The following is a 22,909-nucleotide window of genomic DNA, read 5'->3' as shown; positions in this document are numbered from 1 at the left end:
TCTGCACTCCCTAAAAAAAAAAAAAAGAAAAAATCTGGGTTGCAGTTCACAAATTATGTATTTTACAACAGGAATCCAATCTCAGACAGTAATTTTGTGCAGCAACACTTTCAATCACAATGCCCTCAAAGATTCCAACCGATATTTATCCCATAGACCTATCAATAATAAACAGCAGGGAAACTCATTAATTTGTAATTGTTTCTCCCAGCTGTCTGGTAAGTATCTCAGGCTGAGAAACCTAGACATTTTTGCTGGTGCTTAAATAGTGTTAATTTGCAGTGGATAAAAACTGGTTTGCCTCAAGTTAGTAGATCAATAGGTAAGAGTCCTTTACCCCTACTTACCCTAGTCCCTCTACTATGGAAGAAGAAAATGAATTCTATGGTAATTACAACTGAAGTGAAAAATATTTCCGTACCTTCACTTTTTTATCCACTGAGCAGGTTGCTATAAATCTGTCATCTGTAGAGAATGCACAACAAAGCACTTCATCCTCATGAGCCTTGATTTCTAGCAGTTTCTCTCCTGTTTCAGCTTTGAACACCTGCACGAGCAACAATAAAGTTTTTTACCATAAACCAATGGCCACCATTCGATAAAAATCTTTCTTTAAAAGATCTTAATCCACATTATTTTGCAATAGTAATGAACTTTGGCAAAACCACTCCAAAAAGCAGAATATCTATCAGAATTTATATGCCTTAACATACAGAACTATCCCTTATTAAATGTTTGTAGGATCAATAAAAAGAGTTAGCAGAGTATAGCTTCAGTTCTTGAGATTATTTGGCGAAAGTCTTTTTCTTCTTCTTTTTTTTTTTTTTGGTTGGCAAATTCTTAATCAAACAGAAAACTCATTCAGTATGTTTTCTTTCTGGGGCTCAAAAATCAAAATTAATAAAATTAGTAATAAAGCACACATATAAAAATAAGGTTTATAGTCATAATCTTGCAAAGACTAAACCTAATCTAAATATCAAAGTTTTAGCTAATCTGATCTTGTTTCAACTTCAAAATCAAAAGGCAGAGCACAAATTTAAAGAAAACCACTCATTCATGTATCCCAAAAACAAACGAGAACTTAAGCAGCTTCAAGCACCTTAGGAAATATCTAGGCTAATTCCTATTTATAGTCAGAAATCTGTGTCTGAACCTGTGATAAAGTAGGTATTTCACTTAATCACTGTTTTTTAATCAGAGCTCTGTTCACTGTGCTATGGAGTCCTTACATCTTTTAACAATTTGCATTTCCTCATTACTCTTAGAGGGCGCATGGATGGCAGTAACTGACTGCTAGGGTAAAAGGTACTTTTATGTCACTTGGCAACTTTAAAATTATGAAAACACACAACCACATCTTCTAAATTTCCAGAGAAAGCTTTCATAAAATGTTCAAGAGATTTGGATTTCTCTACTTCTAATGTGCAATTTTCTTCAATTTTCAGATTTAAATATATTCTAATATGAACAGTATTGGGTACACGCCTCTTTGAATTTTTCTCAAGAGATATGTTTTACCTGTAAGGTCTTATCAACTCCACAAGAAGCTATTCTTTGACCATCCTCAGAAAAGCAAGCATGGTAAACAGCATCTGTATGGGGGCGGACAACTAAGCGGGAAAGATTCTTGATGTTTTTTTTGTTTCTACATACAAGGAGAAAACGAACAGAAACCCAGTAAATAAAAGTAATTTTTTTCAGTAATAAAGTAAACTGTCTTTTAACATTGTTGTGTTGCCAAAAATACAAAATTCTCAAAATTAAGTTATCAACATGTAAATGACAGCACATATCTCCTGAAGGAAAAAAGCATTACGAAAGTGGTTTTTTAAGAGAAATGCTACCCTGTATAAAGCAACCTGTCAGGTGCTGCAAATGTCTCTGAGTTGGGAGAAATCTAATCAAATAGATGTTACTTTCTATTTTCCTTTGATACATTAATGATAACATGTGCAGAGAAAACATTATGTAAGGATACCCTCAAAAAAAATCTCCGTTTTCTTAAAGGGAAAGAAGCCAGGGCGCCTGGGTGGCTCAGTAGGTTAAGCAACTCGACTCTTGATTTCAGCTCAGGCCCATGATCTAGGGTTGTGAGAGTGAGCCCACCACACGACTCCATACTGGCCATGGAGCCTGCTTGAGATTCTCTCTCTCCTTCTGCCCCTAGTCGCTCTCTCTCTAAAATAATTAAAAATTTTTAAAAATAAAGAAGCCACAGCAAAATGAAGCTCATTCCCTAAAGTATGACACTACACCCACCGTTAACAATGATGTACTTTATTTTTTTTTTAATTTTATTTATTTGAGAGAGAGCAAGTGAGCGAGCGAGCACACAAGCAGGGGGAAGGGGCAGATGGAGAGGGAGAAGCAGGCTCCCCACTGAGCAGGGAGCCCAATGCAACTCGGGGCTTGATCCCAGGACCCTGGGATCATGACCCGAGCAAAAGGCAGACGCTTAACCGACTGAACCACCCAGATGCCCCACAATGATGTACTTTAAATTTGCTCTTCTCTAACCACAATTATTCATAGAGGAAAAAAGGATAAGGCAATATCATTTTCTTTGTATCTTAATCTACTGAATACTAACTATTCCACTAGTGCAGTTAATGTTATTTCTCATGGGTTAAAGGGGTAAAGTATCAGAACAATGTCAGAATTTCATATACAAACACCCCAGTCACTTTGAGTAAAATAAATATGTTAACTGGCGTTGTGCTTATTTTAGGAGTCAGATTAGGTATGTAAAGTTAGGCAAATTATTGAACCAGTAAGTTTCCATTTCCTCATATGTACAACAAGAGTAATGATACCTGCTCTAAACAGTGCCTGGCACATAAGGATGCCACTGTTATTATTCTTTAAAAAAAATTAAGCACACTCTATTCCTGAAACCAATATTACACTATATGTTAACTGATTAGGATTTAAATAAAAACCTGAAAAAAATTAACTACACACAAGATAGACCAAATGAAAAAAGGGAACACAAAAGGTAAATCAGACTTAGCTCTTGCCTAGAAAGTATTATAATTTACTAGAAACAATGAAACAAACACCTATAAGAATTAAAGGGATGAGAACCTAGAAGAAAACCAGGTAAATTACTAGCAAAGATTAAAATATTAGACTAAAAAAGTACTCTCTCTTTCCCCTTGTTGTAACTACTCAATTCCCCAAAGGTCAGAAAAGTGACTGTCGCAATGATAGGCATACAACAGATGGCCAAAAAGTATTAAAGAAATAACAAATGAATGCATGAACAAATAATTTCTTTGAAAGCTATAATTCAGTTAAATTTAAGCTTATAGCAATCTAAACTTTTCTACAGGAAAAAAAAAATCCTTCTAGTACTAAAGTAAAGCATTCTTTGAATATGACCTGGTCAAACCCAGTTAAAAGATTCAGCTATGAATGACTAACCATTCTGTGAAAGAACATCACAAGTTGAAACGCAGTTGATGGAATGGGAAGGAAAAAAAAAAAAAAAACTCAAGTCATAAGAGAACATGAACTAAACCTATGCTCATTTGATTATCAGACCAAGTATTAATTCTATTTCAACCACTATCAGTCTATCTTCCACAAATTTCTTTTGCAAATCAACTACCAATTATATGGACCAGGCAAAATGCTAAATGCCATTCTTAATAACTAATATTTATTGAGGACTTTCTATGAACTAGATATTGTTCTAAGCACTCTCTCTGTGTGTATATGTTTATATACACACGTACCTCATTTAATCTTCTCAATAATGCTATGAAAGAGCACTATTAGGTGAGAGAAGTTTAATAACTATCCCTCATTATATAAAACCAATAAAGCAGGACTGGGTTTCAAGCCCAGGCAGTCTAGAGCCAAAGTCTGTTAATTTTAACCTCCAAACTATTCTAAACTACAGAATGTATGGGCTAATAACAGAGAAAAATAGGTCATCACCATAAAGTGAAACAAATGCTACGATATAAAGTGAGCAAGTATTCTACAATACAGACAGGTTTACCCTAGCTTCAATGAATTAGGGAAATCACCCACGGCAACCAATTTGGAGAGAGGGCCCAGGACTAATAAATATTGCAGATATCAACCTAGAGTTCAATTCAGATATAAATTATACATGTGAAAAGACAACCATTCATGTTCATTATTTCTAGCTATAAGAGAAGCATGGCATACAGAAGGCACATGGAAAATAAAGCTAGACAGACCCAGGAATTAAATTCCATTCAACAAGCTACACGAGCTGAGTCAAGTCTCAACATCTCTGTGCCTCACTTTTCTCATTTGTAAAATAAAGCAAATAATATTTACCTTCTAAGGTTTGATGATAAAATGAGTAACGTGAACATATCGTATAGAACAGGCATTAAAAAGATGAGTTAACCATCTCCTTTTTCTAATTGATAAGATTAAGGCAAGAGCAAAACTGAACAGTCTCTTTTAGGAGTTAGAATAATCAAAATTCAGTGGAAGTTTAATCAGGGCTATGTGAAAGGCAAAGGCTAATCACTTTATATCCAATATCTCATTTCAATCTTCACAAAAATAATACCTCAAAGAATTGCTATCTCTGTTTTATATATGAAAAAAGAACAACCTGTAATTTGTTCCAAATCACAAAACTATCAGGTTTCAGAACTGAGACTCCAATCAAGTTTGTGGCTTCAAAGCCCATGTCCTTCACTAATAAACTATGTTACAATAAGTAAACCATTTGGTATTATTATTTAGTATGACTGGTCAAAATGCCTACAGGCAAACGTCTATTTCTATGGACTCTGAAAATATGTATTTCTCCTATGCTCAATTCTCCAGAACTTTTCAATAAGTAAGAATGCTTATTAAAAGTTCCAGCCCTTTCCAAAGTAGTTAAATCTTCCTGGAGTGAACTTATTCACTACCTGAAAAATAATGGCACAGTTAGCACTCCACTCCCTTTGGTTTCTTTCCTAACCTACTTACATCCACTCCAGGTAAAGCACTCCATGATCGACCTCCTGCTTGGCCTGCAGCTTAGCTTGCTGATAAACTTCTGAAGTTTCTGGTTCACAGAGACCCAGTTGTACAATATTAGGAAATGGCTGTCGTCCAAGAAGATGTCCATTTAAAGATAAAAATTCCTGGAAATTTTCACAGACTGCACAATCCTATGAACAAACTGAAATCTCTTAGAAAGATAACCAGAACCAAGATCTGACATTTTTCTGTTTCTGTGATCTTGTCACTTTAAAGGCTTAAATGAGATATTCTCTATGTGAGCTAAAATTAAATAGCCAACCATGAGGTAACAAATATATGGTGACCCTCTCCAGATTTTTAAACACAATATAAAAAACTCATTATCCAAGTATTACTTTCTTAATACATTCTTGTGTAAAAAACAAAAAACAAAACAAAACGAGAAAACCCAGTGGTCACTTCGCTTCCTCAACTTTCAAACCTCAATCCCATCTACATTCCCAGTAGGCTAGGAAGCAAAATAATGAGAATAATCTACGGTCAAAGTGAGGAAATTATGTCTCTTTGTCCTTTTTATTCTGTTCATCCCCACTATTAAACCTAGAATTAAATGACAAAATGAATTGCCTTTTAAGAACTTATTTTTCATTCTAATTATACCTTTTCATCCAATATATGCCTGTATTCCACAAATTCATGAATCAGATGAGCAGGGCCTACAAGTTCAGTTTTTGCTTTAATCCAATCCAGGGAAAACATTAAAGCACAAAGTTCCTCAAAAAAAAAAAAGAAAAAAAGTAAGATGAGGATACTGTTAAAGACATCAAAGAATTTTAACTCTATCATCCTTATCTTTTTTTTTTAATAAAGATTTTATTTATTTATTTGAGAGAGAGAGCACAAGCGGGGATGGGGGGGGCAGGGGAGAAGCAGACTCCCAGCTGAGCAGGGAGCCTGACTCAGGGCTCAATCCCAGGACCCTGGGATCATGATCTGAGCCAAAGGCAGACACTTAACTGACTGAGCCACCCAGGTGCCCCTACCACCCCTATCCTAACACTACTGAAAGAAACTTAGCAGATAACTAGAATTTAAGGACAAAAAGGAAGCTATTTTAAAAGGAACCAAAGAAACATAAAATGGACCACACACCTTAAATCAAAATAAATTGTAGCTGGATTAAACACTTAAATATAAAATAGAAAACCTCAAAAAATTCTAGAAGATACAAGTAAATATTTTTATAACCCTAGGATGAAGGAAATGTTTACAAACATGACACCAAAGCAAAAGTACAAAAAAAGAGATGTGCACTTAACTACATAAAAACTCAAAAACCTTCAATATAGTTGAAAATATAAATTTGACAAAAAAGAAAAATATTTATTCACAGCACATGATAGATGAGGCCTTAATATTTTTTTATAGAAAATTCTAATAAAATAAGAGAAACACCTTAACAAAAAAATAGGTAAAAGCAATGAATGAGACTAAATGCACAGAATAAAAGGTACAAATGGCCAAAAACCTCAGCAGTAATCTAAATGAAACAACAAAGATTCAGCATTTTTTAATATCAGATTTCTAGGGACGCCTGGGTGGCTCAGTCGGTAAGCATCTGCCTTCAGCTCAGGTCATGATCCCTGGGTCCTGGGGTCGAGCCCCACATCAGCTCCCTGCTTAGTAGGAAGCCTGCTTCTCCCTCTGCCTGCCACTCCCCCTGCTTGCGTGCTTTCTCTCTCTCTCCCTCTCCCTGACAAATAAATAAAATCTTTAAAAAAAAAAAATCAGATTTCTAAAGACTAAAAGCAGCAATAAGAATATTAGCTGGAGTCAGAGGAAATGAACACTCTCACATGCTGTGGATAGTGATGTAACTCAAAGCACCCTTCTGGAGGACAGTCTGGTAATCTGTATTAAAATTCTTAACTGTACATACCATTTGACCCAGAAATTACACTTATAAAAATGTGTCCTAAGAAAATAATCAGACAAGTGTGCTTAAGCAATCTAACTGTCCATAAGCCAACTGATCAATATACAATGAAATAGTACACAGCTTCAAAAATCTTTCCACTCTACATAAATTCAGGTAAAAAGACGACAGTTAAGTGTGAAACAAAAGAGATATAAAACTACTTCTATTATGATCCTAATTTGGGTTTAAAGAACAAGTATGTGGGGGCGCCTGGGTGACTCAGTCGGTTAAGTCTCTGACTCTTGATTTCGGCTGAGGTCACGATCTCAGGGTTGTAGGATCGAGTGCATCAAGCTCTGCACTGGGCTTGGAGCCTACTTGGGATTTTCTCTCTCCCTCTGAGCCTCCCCCTGCTTGCAAATGTACTCTCTCTCTCTAAAAAAATTAAGATTAAAATTAAAAAAAAAAATAGGTATGTGTACCTGAGCAGCAAAACAATCTGGAAAACTACACACAAAAGCATTAGCAGTAACAGTCATTTTCACATTCCTTATAGTTTTTTTCCCAAATTTTTCCAATGAAAAACCTTTAAAAATTAGAAATTATCTTTAAAAATCAGGAAAAAAAAGGCTAAAAAGGTAAGAATAAACTGAATCCTGTCACACTATCATACATACCAAGTTTTAAAAAGATGCACTGACCCAATAATCCCACTTCAAAAAATTTTCAAAGGAAATAACATAGGTGCAAAGACAAACAACATTGTTCATTACAGCGTCATAAAGGCAAAAAACTGAAAACCTAAATGTGCAACAATTACAGTTAAAGTAAATTTGGCACAGATATTTATTGGAATACCTTCATTCCAATGCGTACAGTATTAAACGTAAACTATATTTTGCTAGGTGAAAAAAACAGGGTACAAGAATACACCATTTTTTTTAAACAAGAGAGAACATACCTAAGTATAGATAAATTACTCAAAGTACAAATGGTTTTCCAAAATGTTAACATTTTGAATAGTTGGTAGTCATGATTTCAAATGTCATCTATGTGGTGATGATTCCCAAATTTTATTTTTGGTCCATAATTTCCTCCCAGAATTCCAGATTCATATACCCAACTATATACTCATTATTTCCAGTCAGAAGTCTTAATACATATGAGACAGTATTTTCAAAACAATTTCCTAACCTTCCCTTTAGCCCCTGAAAAATACCCGGTCTGCCCACAGACATCCCAACCTCAGTTCAGGGCAACTCCATTCTTTCTGTTGTGCAAGCTTGGAGTCATCTTACAATGCACACCAAATCCATCACAAATCATGATGATTCTGTATCATCACTTTCTCCTTCCGTGCTGAGCACTTACTACTCCCAACACAGGACAAATTTACTACTCTCCCCACAGAATGTAAGCTCAATGACAGCACGGACTTTGTGCCTATGGTATATCTTCACAATGAAGACTAGTGCCGTAGCTAACCGGCACCCAATAAACACTTGCTGAATGAATGAATATAATTTCCCATTCTCCATTTCCTCTCAAAGCCTAAAAACACAAACCCATACTGCCCAAAAAGGAAAGCTACTGGTAAGCAGAGAGTGAATTTTTAGGTGGTTCATTTACTACAGTTACTAAGGTACCTTTTTAAATCACCATAGGTAAAAAGTATAACAAGAACAAAAATACTTACATAGGCTATAATCCTATTTTTACTAATAAAAGAAAATTCTAAACATAGGATGAAATAAAAGTGAGATAAAAAAATAATAATTTTTAGGGCACCTGGGTGGCTAAGTGTCTGCCTTTACCTCAGGTCATGTTGGAGTCCCACATAGGGCTTGCTGCTCTGCGGGGAGTCTGCTTCTCCCTCTGCCCCTCCCCCACTCGTTTTCTCTCTCTCTCTCTCTCTCTCTCTCTCTCTCTCTCTCTCTCGCAAATAAATAAATAAATAATACTTAAAAACCAATAATAATTTTTAAATGGGTCACCTTACTTTGTGCATATTGGCACTAGCCATGTGGTAGGCCAGAAAATTATACCAATACATGCAGTCCTCCTGATCTGGTGAAAGAGTATGTGGCTGGTAATGTTTCTGGAACTGAGTGATTATCTTCTTATGCAGATCCTGAAACCCAAATGAAACATTTTAGAGGACAGAAACAATTTCATAACCTAAGCATCACAGTAACTACAGCTTACAAAGCTTTTTAAAAGTGTGCAGAGAATCTACCCACAAAATACTTATTAATTACAAAAGGAAAAAATCAGTAGCTTCACAGTGGAGAAACTAGCAGGTACCACTTTAACCAAGTGATCAACATTAACATCACTGACAACAAGACATACTGACACCCTGATATGATGCACTAAGAAGGACGCAACACGACTTCTGTAGTATTCTTGCCAAAAATATATAACCTTACTCTAGTCATGAGAAACCATCAGACAAACCCAAACTAAGGGACATTATACAAAATAACTGGCTAGTATTCTTTAAAAGTGACAATGAAGGATAAAGAAAGAATTTTCAGAGATTTGAGGAAATTAAGGAAACATGACAATTATATGCAATATGGTATCTTTTTTTTTTTTAAAGATTTTATGTGTTTATTTGACAGAGAGACAGCCAGTGAGAGAGGGAACACAAGCAGGGGTAGTGGGAGAGGAAGCAGCAGGCTTCCAGCAGAGTAGGGAGCCCAACGCGGGGCTCAATCCCAAGACTCTGGAATCACGCCCTGAGCCGAAGGCAGATGCTTAACAACTGAGCCACCCAGGCGCCCCACAATATGGGATCTTGATCTGAACCACAAAAAGGGCATTAGAAGGAAAGCTAGCAAAATCTAAATAAAATCTGTGAGTTAGTTAACAGTAGTCTATCTTTGTCAATTTTCTGGTTTTGATAACTGTATTATAATTATGTAGGATGTTAACATTGGGGGAAGCTAGATGAAGGTACATGAATAAAACTCTCTCTGCTGTTTTGCAACTTTTCTATCAGGTTAAAATTATTTCAAAATAAAAAAAATTTAAAAACGTACAAAGATGCAAGTACCTGAAGCTGGTTGCGATTCTTCTCTATAAGGAAATCTACCTGAAGATCATGTAAATAATAACAAAATGATTTTCCATTCCGATCACAGAATAAGAGAGACTTATTAACAAACTCCTGCAGTATGTCTTCAACTTCTTCAGTTTCCATGTCCCAGAGAATACATAACACCTAGAAACCATTTTAAGCATTTAATATACCACAAAACTACAATTACCAGGATTGCAGATAAGGTGTTAACACACACGCACACACAAATCGTATCCTAAAGCCCTGAATAACAGTATCTCCACTTCATATGAAGAAGCTCAACTATTCGTCAAGATAGAAAATAGAAGTCAGATGCTTCTCCAGCCTCACTAGAACTGAGAATAGGAAATAATCTGAGTTCAACATCAAGCTCATGATGGAGATTAAGAGCTGTGGGATGTTTACACCCCCTCACCCCACCTCAGTGACACAGGTCTTAACTTTCTGATATCCTCTGTAACAACATCCTTGGTACTGTATCAACAGTTACATGCCATAAATATCCAAGGACAAGGATTGTTGGTCCTTCTATTACCTTTGTAGGCACCTTAACATCCTTCTGAAGGATGGAAAGATCTGTGTAATAATCTTTGATGTCCTCTCTGAGCATTTCAACACTTATAGACATGGCTTCATCCAGAGCCTCATAATCATAAGAAGAAGATTTCCTTATTCTCTTAAACTGCTTATTCTGAAGTTGCCTGAGGTAGTAATCCCAACGGTTGGGAAAATCACGTAAAAGTGCACCAATTAAAGACACTACAAGAGGAGAACCTAAAAACAGAACAAAACAACAAAGTCACTGCATGAATATTGTCTCATTTCAAAATTACCACTGAGTCACTCTATTCTTAAAAAAACAATTTCTGCTGTATGTTATCCAAACCCTTAAAATATTTATAACTCTTGGATTCACTTTAGATATTTATTCTAAGAAAGCCATTAGAAATAAGAAAAATTCCTCTAAGGATATTCATCACAGCATTATTTAAAATAGTGAAAAATCTTAAACAATAACAGAGAAATGACTGAATAAATTGAAGTTACCACAATATTATGCCATTGGTAATTTTTTTCAAAAGATACTTAATGACATGAGAAATGTTCAAGATTTGCTATATGAAAAGGCAAGATTCAAATCATGTATTCCACTGTAATCTCAGTATTTTTTTCAAAGTTTTATATGTCCTAAAAGACTGAAAGAAATACTCTCATGATGCTAATAATTATCAAATTATGGGTAAATTCTTTTTTTTTAATCATTTCACACATTTTTTCAAATGTCTCAAAATGGAAATGCATCACCTTTATAATGAATACAAAGTGTTCTTTTCTAACATATTTCTTAAGTCAGTTAACTCAATTGGAGTGCCCGGGTGGCTAGTCGGTTAAGCATACAACTCCTGGTTTCTGCTGAGGTCATGATCTCAGGGTTGAGATCATGCCCCAGGCGTGGCTCCCCACTAAGGGAGTTGGCTTCCCCTCCCCCTCTCCCTCTGCCCCTACCCCTTGTGTTCATGTGTGCAGCTCTCTCTCTCTCAAATAAATCTTTTTTTAAAAAAGTCAATTAACTCAAAACCAAGTATCTATTTGATGGCAAAAGAAACAACAGGTCTACTGAAGTATTAACAACAGTGGAAGAAGTAATGTTAAGAGCTGACAGATGTGACTATATAAAATTTTAAATTTCTGTATGTCAAATAAATATTATAAATGAAATTAAAAAGCAGACAAAAAGCTAGGGGAAAGTATTTGCAAAAATATGGCAAAGAGCTAATAGCTTCAATAGTTAGAAAAGAAAAATTGAGTCAAGGATAATTTCTTGAAATGCAAATATTCAATAAACCAGCAAAAAGTTTAACTTCACTAATAAAAAATGCAAATTAAGAGGACAACACCAGTTTTTACCTATCAAATTAGAATACTATTTTTATAAAATCCCAACCAAAAAATGTATAACTCTCTCTGATTCTCACTATATTTTTTATTCTTTGCCCGAAGTCATGTCTTCATCTAACCCTTCCCACTAACATATTATGGGTGTTCATTAAATATTATTTCAATGAATAAATGAATACCAAAATATTATTATCTACTTAGGGTATCAGAGAAGAAACTAAAATACTAAATATTCTAGTAAAGTTTCTGGATGTTCATGTGCTAAATATTCAATAGCTTAATTCACAAAAGGGCAAAATTAATCTCTCTGTAATTCCTTCATACACAAAATAACCATACCTTTACATTCTTTTATAATACTGTGAGCTTGCTCTGGCAAATCTGCTTTCTTCATACTAACAAAAAGGGATAAAATTTCAAGTCCTTTTTCTTTTCCTAAGCCACTCTCCACAGAGACTACATATTTAGGACCTGCAACAAAATCACAAGATATAATAAATAATTTGGTTTAAATATATTTAAATCTAATTGAATTAAAACATAAAGAAAGTAAAAAGTAAATTAATCCTTACCCATTACTGAATCTGTAACGCTCTTGTCTCTGGTTGTAAGAAGAATTTGACACTGATTGTCAAAAGCTTTTAATACCCAAGGATCCCAAATATCATCCAAGATCAACAGAGACCTAATTAAAAAAATATATATATATTGAATCAGTAATGATATTTATTATTTTAAGCCTCTTTTAAAAAAGGATAGGGGCGCCTGGGTGGCGCAGCGGTTAAGCGTCTGCCTTCGGCTCAGGGAGTGATCCCGGCGTTATGGGATCGAGCCCCACATCAGGCTCCCTCCGCTGTGAGCCTGCTTCTTCCTCTCCCACTCCCCCTGCTTGTGTTCCCTCTCTCGCTGGCTGCCTCGATCTCTGTCGAATAAATAAATAAAATCTTTTTTAAAAAAAATAAATAAATAAAATAAAAATAAAAAAGGATAATGCCACCTTAAAAAAGGATAATGTCTTAAATTTACAAAATAAAGATGCCTATTTCATGGCTCTTCCTCTTTTCTTTGCTATATTCCTTTCATAATATACTGAATCAAATAAGGAAAAAAAATTAGAGACTTTCCTCTCTTCCCACCCCAAAACAATGAATGCATTTTAAAGTTAGGGAACCTATAAAAAGTGAACTGTGTGTACCATGTAGGTGTTAAAAATTGGTTGCCGAGTGCCTTAAAAGAAGTATCCAGGTAATGAGATTTTTCTAATTCAGTCTTAAAGCACCAAAACTAAATGAGAACTGGGCTCAGGTTAGCATTAGAATCAATCATATAACAATAATTATATTTGACCATTTTTTACCTACAAAACTAGCAATTTCATATGTTCCAACCTGATAAAATGCACTAGCAAGAATATTACCCTTCATTTGGTACACTAGCGGGGTTTTTTCCCATCCATAAATCAGTTTGTTTATTTCTAATGACAAAGAACCTCTGTGCGAATTCTTGATTGGTTTCTCCAAAAACTTTTTTGAACTCAGCAGAACAGATGGAGAAAAAATACAACTAAAAGCTGATAGCATAATTATACACTAGCATTTTTATCCTAATGGCACACTACTTCTGTGCACTACAAAAAAAGATTCTGGGTACATATATAGCCTGGAAAATTGCAAAAGTATAAACCAAAATGCTAAGAGAGAGACAAAAAGAATGACTTTATAAGCCATGGTCTGATACATCTGATAGCACTTATAATATTTTTCTAAATAGAAATCACTTTTATTTTCACAGAGTAGGGAAGCAGGACTAGGGAAAAGTTACTGCACAAGAAAAGTGGTAATATTTAGTGGTCTTGAGGCCCCTGGGGGGTTGAGTTGGTTAAGCACCTGACTCTTGATTTCAGCTCATGTCATGATCTCAGGGTCGTGAGATGGAGCACCGCGTCGGGCTCCATGCTGCGTGTGGAGCCTGCTAGAGATGCTTTCTCTCTCTCTCTCCTCCTTCCTCACCCCTATCTAACAAAGCAAACCAAAGCAAAACAAAACAAAACATAGTGGTCTCAATCCCATTTCCTCAGGAAAATCAATACCAGTGGCTACCAAGAGGAGAGAGCAATAACAGAGGGATCTGGAAGAGAAAGAAACCAGAGAGAAAGGAGCTTGTCCTCTGTAGAATCACCTAAGAGGCTTTTCCAAAATTACTACTCTCACCCAATATTCTGATATTAATCCCCTTACCAATTTAAGAATCACAGCCATATTCAGCCACTGCTACATATGAAAGTGTACTGCATCATCAGCTGCACCGAGGCATTGAAAAAAAGTTTAGAGCCATTACCTAATTGTCACCCAATTTACTGTTGAACTCCCAAGGAAGGCTTAATTCATCTTTGTACTTGCAGCACTTGACCCAGAACCTGGCACAACACTCAATGTTGGTTAAATGAACCAATGAAAGAATGGCTGTTAGATCAGGGAGATCAAACTGTTGACTGAATCCCAGCTGATTAACTACTGATTAGTTACTAAGCTACTGTCTGCCTTCTGGCTAATGAAAACTGTGAAACAATTGATAACAGTGTCTGGCACGTAATTATAATGATATTTATTGAATGAATTAAAATAAACTCTTGAAGTTCACAGAAGTAGAATAATTACATATATATGTAAAAAAAAAATATATATATATATACACACACACACACACACGCACACCCCAAAACTAAGACAACACAAGGGTCCCATTAAATAAATAATCCTTTTACCAGGTGCCTATCTTTATTCAGTCTCTTGTTCAATGTCATCCATTAGAAATAAGATTCAAGGTAAGAAGCTTGCATTTTCTAGCAAAGACCCCTCACAAACTCACCTAAGAAATACTTCTTGAGTACCTCGGTGGTATACAAGAGGCAACATAGTAGGTAGGATGCAAAGTAAAGTAGCAATTCCAGGCCGACAGCAGCCATTTTTTAATATAAGACAACAGCAGAAAAGCAATGCTTCATTCCTAGATCTTTACTGAACAGCAAGAAAAGATATGACGTTCTCAAAGTGTCAGAGGTTAAATCTCATTGGGACTTCAGGCACCAACTAAATTTGACTATCTGTACCTTGGGTGTTTGTGCAGCATCAGAATGCGAAGACGGTCTTTAGCCTCTTCGATATTGAGTGGAAGCCTCTGAGAGAAACTCTCATCCTGATCCAACCGTGTGCAAAGATTCTGCAACTTCATCAGAAGTCCAGATTTGTCTTGTTTCCCAATTGAAACCCAGTGCACACCCCCTGGGAAACAACCTAGTGAAGAAAATAATAATAAACGTAAGGCCTTTGAACAACAGTCCTCCTTTGAAAGATTTTAGTGATAAGTAGCAGATTTGTTCCAATTTTCAATCTCATCTTATCTTCAATTTCTCTTGATTCAGGGTATAAATTTTGCTTGTAGAGTATTGTTGAGCTTTATAACCTGAATCTAAGAAAAGCTGAAGATGTGAAGAAACTCAAGTTTGAAGTAAATCTGCTGTTTATCAGTAAAATCTTACCAAACAAAAATTTACAGTCTCAGTCCTATGTCATCAGTGATCACTGTACAACACAGTTTCTTAACCTTAGTACTCTTGACATTTTGGGCCAGATAATTCTTTGCTGTAAGGAACTTTCCTATGTATTGCAGGATGTTTAACAGTCTTCCTGGCTTCTACCCACCAGATGCTAGTAGCATTCCTCCACCCTGGTTATGACAACCAAAGATATTTCCAAACATTGTCAAATGTCACTTTCGGGGCAAAATCACCTCTGACTGAGAACCACTAATATCCAGGAACACGTAACTCATTCATTATGGTGCTCATATAGAAACGTGAAGTAAGAAGTTAGGTTCAAGTCTGGCTCTACTGCTTACTGGCTATGCAATCTTTAGCAAATAACCTCACTTTCATCTGTTATACTGGAATAAGATGGTTTACCTTACCTATTTCAGAGTTACTGTGAGAAATTAACGGTAAATCATACCGAATTTGCTATGTCAACTGTAAGGGGTTATAAGACAGGATTATTAATGATATGGATGTGACAGCACCTTGCAAATATTAAGCTCTGAACTTGTTGGCACCATATAAGAATGGACATTATCATTACTATCAACTGTTATCATTATCATTGTTAATTAAGCCATAGTATATCATTAAATACCTATTTTTACTTACACAGGTATAAGGAGCCAAAAATCTTAAGCCTTTATAGACTATACTTAATCAGTTCCCCCACATAAACACAAAAAAATGCTAGAGGGGTCCCTGTGTATAAATATGGTGAGCAGTAGCATTAGAACATACCAGTGTCATTAACCATTAAGATTTATATTATGTGATTGCAAATAGTATAAGAAAAAGCAAAAAATAGGGGCGCCTGGGTGGCACAGCGGTTAAGCGTCTGCCTTCGGCTCAGGGCGTGATCCCGGCGTTATGGGATAGAGCCCCACATCAGGCTCCTCCGCTATGAGCCTGCTTCTTCCTCTCCCACTTCCCCTGCTTGTGTTCCCTCTCTCGCTGGCTGTCTCTCTCTCTGTCAAATAAATAAATAAAAGCTTAAAAAAAAAAAAAAAGCAAAAAATAGATAAAAGATAAATGAGTTATAATATACCAAGGGCAATTTATTTACTGGTATTCACATATAATTAACTACAAAATCACTATTTTAAAAGCTTAATCATCCAAAGAAAGATATATATGCAAAGACCTATTTCTGACATATTTATTGAGCACTATTCTAAGAGTTCTATGTATTAACCTATATTTAATACCCAAATTAAACTATCAAGCAGACACTATTATTTTTTTTAAGGAGGCTCCACACCCAGCAGGGAGCCCAATGAGGGGCTCAAACTCACAACCCTGAGATCAAAACCTGAGCTGAGATCAAGAGATGGACACTTGGGGCGCCTGGGTGGCTCAGTCGTTAAGCGTCTGCCTTTGGCTCAGGTCATGATCCCAGTATTCTGGGCTCCCTGCTCAGCGGGAAGCCTGCTTCTCCCTCTCCCACTCCCCCTGCTTGTATACCCTCTCCCGCTGCCTCTCTGTCAAATAAATAAATAAAATCTTTAAAAAAAAAGAGATGGACGCTTAACTGACTGAGCCCCCTAGGTGCCCCACAAGCAGACACTATTATTATCCCCATTTTACAGAGGAAACTGAGGTACAGGAAGGTTGAGTAATTTGTCCAAGGTTACACAGATAATAAAGCTGAGCTGGGATTCAAACCTTCAGCACCAGTGTTCAACTTCTTTTTTTTTAAATATGTTATGTTAGTTACCATACAGTACATCATTAGCTTCTGATGTAGTGTTCCATGATTCATTGTTTGCGTATAACACCCAGTGCACCCCATTGTTGATAGCAGCAATGTCCACAATAGCCAAACTGTGGAAGAAGCCAAGATGCCCTTCAAACAGACGAATGGATAAAGACAATGTGGTCCATATATACATCGGAATATTATTCAGCCATCAGAAAGAATGATTACCCAACATTTGCATCAACATGGATGGACTGGAGGAGATTATGCTCAGTGAAATAAGTCAAGCAGAGAAAGACAATTACCATATGGTTTCACTTATTTGTGGAACAATGTTCAACGTCTAAACTATTCTGCCTCCTCAAGGATATTCATTGCAGCATTGCTTGCAACAGGAAAAAACTGGAAACAACCTGCAATGCCCATCTTAACCACCGCTTCCCAAGCCTGAGGCAGGCCCAACTAAGGAAGGAGAAAACTTTATACATAAGTGAGGTTTGGAGTATTAAATAGGACTTGACATTTTAATTATCGAAATTAGATTGCTGGAACGCTAACTGGTACAGTCACTGGAAAACAGCATGGAGATTCCTCAAAAAGTGAAATATAGGACTACCCTGGGGCACCTGGGTGGCTCACTCAGTTAAGCATCTGCCTTCAGTTCGGGTCATGATCCTGGGGTCCTGGGATCAAGCCTCATATTGGGCTCCCTGCTCAATGGGGAGTCTGTTTCTCCCTCACCCTCTGCCCCTCCCCCCCATCTGTGCTCACTCTCTCCCTCCTTCTCGTTCTCAAATAAATAAAATCTTCAAAAAAAAAGAAACAGAAGGACCCTATGACCCAGCAATGGCATTACTGGGTATTAACCCAAAGTATCCAAAAACAGTAATTCAAAGGGATACATGCATTATCCCTTTTACAGCATTATTTACAATAGCGAAGATATGGAAGCAGCCCAAGTGTCTATTGATTAAGGAATAAAGAAGATGTGGTATATATACACAATGGAATATTATTTGGTCATAAAAAAGAATTAAATCTTATCATTTGCAATGACATGGATGGAGCTAGAGAATATAATTCTAAGTGAAATAAATCAGAGAAAGACAAACACCATAGGATTTCACTCACTTGGATTTTAAGAAACAAAACAAATAAGCAAAGGGAAAAAAAAAAGGGAGAGTGAGACAAACCAAGGAACTGACTCTTAATTATTGAAAACAAACTGATGATTACCAGAGGGGAGTTAAATAGGTAACGGGGATTAAGGAGCGCACTTGTCCCGGATGATATATGGAATTGTTGAATCACTATACTGTACACCTAAAACTAATATAACCCTGTAAAGAATTAAGTCACACAACAAAAAAAAGTAAATAAAAAGGTAAGTGTGTGGGCACCTGGGTGGCTCAGTCGGTTAAGCATCTGCTTTCATCTCAGGTCATGATCTCAGGGTCCTGGGATCAAGTCCTGTATCGGGCTCTCTGCTCAGCAGGGAGTCTGTTTCTCCCTCTCCCTCTGCACCTGCTCATGTGGTCTTTCTCTCGCTCACTCTGTCTCTCATTAAGATTTTAAAAGTGGTATCGTTTCTGGTATTGACAAGGACAAGGATCCAGTCTGTGATAAGGAAGTATATGGATAAAGGGAAGTAAAGAAAATGGTTACTACAGACAAAGACATCAAGAAACTGAGAGGCCAAGGTTTTGGACAACTCATCCACATAAATATGGATATCTTACTAAGAGTGTCAACAGGAGAAAACTGAAATTTATAACTAAGATCTTCAATCATCAATGAATGAGAGCAATACCATAACTGGGAAAGATCAGAGAAATCAACCTCAAAGGACAGACTTGAGCTGGAGAAGGGAGTATTAATGGTCTGAAGGGGGTAGCAGAAAAGCCAGGACAACATCCACCCACTTCCTGGTGCTGAAATACGTGGGATGTAAAGGAAAAAAAGTTGCCACACCACAGAGGACAGCTGGGGAGAACGTGGTACCCTCTAGGAATTGTCCAATTTCAGATAAGGCAAGGAGATAAACATTCCAAGAACAGGTTGATAAGATAGAGGAGTTGCCTGATCACAGAGGAGGAAATGCAGAGAGTAAGAGAGAAAAGCTTGGGAACGAGAGGAGGAAACCTAGATCAGAATCGACAATGTACGGAGTACTAACTACATAAGAATCTAAAAAATAACAAATAACCAGGAAACAGAGAACACTTCAGGGACTAAGGTAAAGATAGTGCTGTGAAGCACGGTTTGATTATCACTGAAAGCTTCTGTAAGTTCCCTTAGACTTCCTTCAGCATAAGTCAACATTTATGAAACAGTAAATCCCTGAGTTTCCCTTAGTGTTATACCTGGTTTCTGTGTGTGCATAGGTTTGTAAATGCACCAGAAAAAAATCTTGGAAAAACTCACTCTAAACTGTTAACCATGATTATCTCTGCTGAAGGATTTAGAATTTAGGAGAAAAGGAAGAAAGGCAGGTAAAAAGAATTTTTACTTCTTTTTAAATGAAAAAACACTTGTAATATTTTTTTAAGGTTTTATTTTTAAGTAATCTCTACACCCAACGTAGGGCTCGAACTTAAAACCCCAAGTTCAAGAGTTGTATGCTCTACAGACTGAGCTCGCAAGGCACACCCTACTTTTGTAATATTTAAAATAAATTTTAAACTACCTGTTGCTCCTAAGGTATTATTGGGTTTTTTTAATGTGTCCATTCTATTTAAAATTTCTTAAAAATCAGGGCACATGGGTGGCTTAGTTGGTTAAGTGGCTGACTCTTGATCTCAGCTCAGGTCTTGATCTCAGAGTCATGAGTTCAAATCCCATGTTGGGCTCCATGCTGGGCAAGGAGCCTACTGGGAAAAAAAAAAAAAAAAAATCTTGCAAATCACCCCAGAGTTAAGGACAAGGGAAAGAAAGTATCTAATACACCAAGCTAGTAAATTTTTCATATTTAAATTTACGTACCTATTACCTAGACCAAAGGTCTTTCTCTTCTACAGACAAATACCACATGATTTCACTTAAATGTAGAATCTAAAAAACAAGTAAGCCAAAAAAAAAAAATTTTTAAAAAGCAGAAACAGACCCATAAATACAGAGAACAAACTGATGGTTGCTAGAATGCAGGAATGAGGGCGAGTGGGCAAAATGGGTGAAGGGGAGTTGGAGGTAGACTTCCAGTTATGGAATGAATAAGTCAAGGGGATGAAAGGTACAGCATAGGGAATATAGGGAATGGTATTATAATAGTACTGTATGATAACAGATGGTAGCTATACTTGTGATGAGTATGGCATAACATGCAGAGTTCTCAAATCACTATGTTGTATACCTGAAACTAATGTAACATTGTGTGTCAACTATACCTCAATTAAAAACAAAATTTAAAAAAAAAGAAAGGTACAAAAGCAAAAAACATTCAAAAGCAAAAAAAAAAAAAAAAAAGGTCTTTCTTTCCTAAATTTGAAACTAAACAATTAGGGCATTAGAAACATATGCAAGGGACACCTGGCTGGCTCAGCCAGTCAGTAGAGCATGCGACTCTTGATCTCAGGGTCATGAGTTCAAGCCCCACTTTGGATGCTGAGTTTACCTGAAAGAATGAAAGGAAAAGAAAGGAAAAGGAAGGAAGGAGGAAAAGAAAAGAAAGAAAAAGAAACCTATGCAAGAAAAAATAAAACACTGCCAGCTTTACAAAGAAACAGACCAAATAACCAACTGATCTGCAAATCTCCTACTGTCACAAGATGATAGTTAAATGCTGAAGTATTAATTCCACCTTTCAGAAAGAATATAAACATCTTGACTATGGGCACAAGAGGGAGCAATTTAGCCTTGAATGAGGCTTAAACCTGTAATTCATTCAGAGAAACTTACAGAAAAACTGCCTTTAATCAGAAAAAATTAACCCCATCCTACTTTCACATGTGACTTATCCTGGTAGCAATTAAAAATCTAATAGAATCTGGCACGCCTGGGTGGCTCAGTCAGTTAAGCATCTACCTTCGGCTCAGGTCACGACCCCAGGGTCCTGGGATGGAGCCCTGCATCAGGCTCCCTGCTCAGTGGGGAGTCTGCTTCTCCCTCTACCTCCCCCAGCTTGTGCGCTCTCTCTCTCTCTCAAATAAATAAATATTGAAAGAAAGAAATCAATCAATCAATCTTGGGAAGGACAAAACAGCCTCTGGAGAAAGCTTCCATACTTTAAAAACTCAGCATATAAATACAACAGTGTCAATAGTTTAAAATATGTGAACTCTTCACAATTTCCCTACCCCCCAAAAAATAAAGAGTTGAACATTCAAAAGGAAATTGGCTAATATAAAATGTATAGGCATAAATAGTTAAGAACTTTTTGTAATAGTTAAGAACTTAATATTCTTTAATTTTTACCAAACACCACCCCAAGATAACAAAAATTCTATAAATGACAGTTTTAATGAAGTTTGTAAACTTTACAATTATCTACACTTTCAAAAGAAAAACAAAGGTTTTATACTAGAATTAAATTGCCAAAATCCAATGTTCCCTATATTTTAAAATGGACATAAACTCCAGAGATTAAAATTTTTCTTTAGAAAAGTATCTACTTGGGGCACCTGGGTGGCTCAGTTGTTAAGCATCTGCCTTTGGCTTGGGGCATGATCCCAGGGTCCTGGGACCAAGTCCTGCATCGGGCTCCCTGCTCATTGAAGAGCCTGCTTCTCCCTCTCCCTCTGCTGCTCCCCCTGCTTGTGCTCTCTTTGTCAAATAAATAAAATCTCTAAAACATAAGTAAATAAATTAGAAGGATCACCTATGAGGAGGTGTGATATTGTGATCAATATATTTGGTCTTCATCATTGTTCCTGGCACACAGCTATAAAACCCTTGCAATTTCTTAAATAAGAGCCACAGGGGCACCTTTTATAATATTTAGTTTGGTTCCCAGTTCCAGAAATAGTTCCGGAGCTATCAAAGCTAAATTATTCATATAACAATCCCCTTTCAACCACACCTGAGCTTGTTAATGAAGTTATTTTTGGAATGCCTCGATATAAGCTAAGGATGGGGACTGTTACCAGGGGAACCAACCATATAGATGGCTGAAACTTTCAGCCCCACACCCCAGATCTCTCAGACCTCTGGGGAGGGAAGAGAGGCTAGAGATTGAACTCAATCACCAATGGCCAATGATTTAATCGGTTGTGTCTTCGTAATGAAGCCTCCCAAAACCGGGGTACAGAGAGCTTCTGGGTTGAAGGTGTGGACAGAATGGTACAATAGAGAGGGCATGGAAGCTCTGCACCCCTTCCCATTTACTTTGCTTTATGCATCTCTTCCATCTGGCTGTTCCTGAGTTATATCCTTTTATAATGAACCAGTAATGTCGTAAGTAAAATGCTTCCCTGAGAAAGCTGCTCTAGCAAATTAATCAAATCCAAGGAAACGGAACCTCCAATCTATAGCCATTTGGTCAGATGCACAGGTAACAACCGGGACTTGTGACTGGTTATCTGAAGGGTGGCAGGGGGAAGAGGAGGGCCCTTAACCTGTGGGCTCTGTCACTATCTCCATGCACATAGTGTCAGAATTGAATTGTAGGACACCCAGCTGGTCTTGAAGAATTACTAGATGTGTGGAAAACCCACACATCTACTGTCAGAAATGAAGTACTGCTGCAGTTGTGTAGAAGAGACACGATGGAAAAGTGTGTTTTTCCTTAGAGGACAGAAAGGAAAACAAGGATGGGAAATT

At 36.7% G+C, this 22,909-nt stretch overlaps 1 protein-coding gene across 14 annotated transcripts in view; it reads right to left on the bottom strand.

Annotated features, from left to right (window-relative positions):
- Nucleotides 1-22,909, bottom strand: part of APAF1 (apoptotic peptidase activating factor 1) — a 95,856-nt gene that overhangs the window by 65,718 nt on the left and 7,229 nt on the right. For 10 of the 14 annotated variants that reach the window (XM_019800772.2, XM_002920278.4, XM_034644192.1 and 7 more), the window contains 10 exons: nt 14,977-15,160; nt 12,440-12,552; nt 12,207-12,338; nt 10,504-10,742; nt 9,942-10,109; nt 8,883-9,014; nt 5,626-5,739; nt 4,969-5,153; nt 1,522-1,648; nt 422-547 (listed from right to left, as the gene is read on the bottom strand). In XM_019800772.2, the coding sequence (XP_019656331.1) occupies nt 422-547; nt 1,522-1,648; nt 4,969-5,153; nt 5,626-5,739; nt 8,883-9,014; nt 9,942-10,109; nt 10,504-10,742; nt 12,207-12,338; nt 12,440-12,552; nt 14,977-15,160 (1,520 nt within the window). Of the gene's footprint in view, nt 1-421; nt 548-1,521; nt 1,649-4,968; nt 5,154-5,625; nt 5,740-8,882; nt 9,015-9,941; nt 10,110-10,503; nt 10,743-12,206; nt 12,339-12,439; nt 12,553-14,735; nt 14,885-14,976; nt 15,161-20,137; nt 20,207-22,909 lie in introns of those variants that run through there. The other 4 variants (XM_019800773.2, XM_019800775.2, XM_019800776.2 and 1 more) reach the window with 4 other exon arrangements.

Source organism: Ailuropoda melanoleuca, chromosome 15 (genome assembly GCF_002007445.2).
Source record: "Ailuropoda melanoleuca isolate Jingjing chromosome 15, ASM200744v2, whole genome shotgun sequence".
Taxonomy (NCBI): domain Eukaryota; kingdom Metazoa; phylum Chordata; class Mammalia; order Carnivora; family Ursidae; genus Ailuropoda; species Ailuropoda melanoleuca.
The sequence above is the reverse complement of the archived record's forward strand: the minus strand, read 5'-3'. Positions and strand labels throughout refer to the sequence as shown.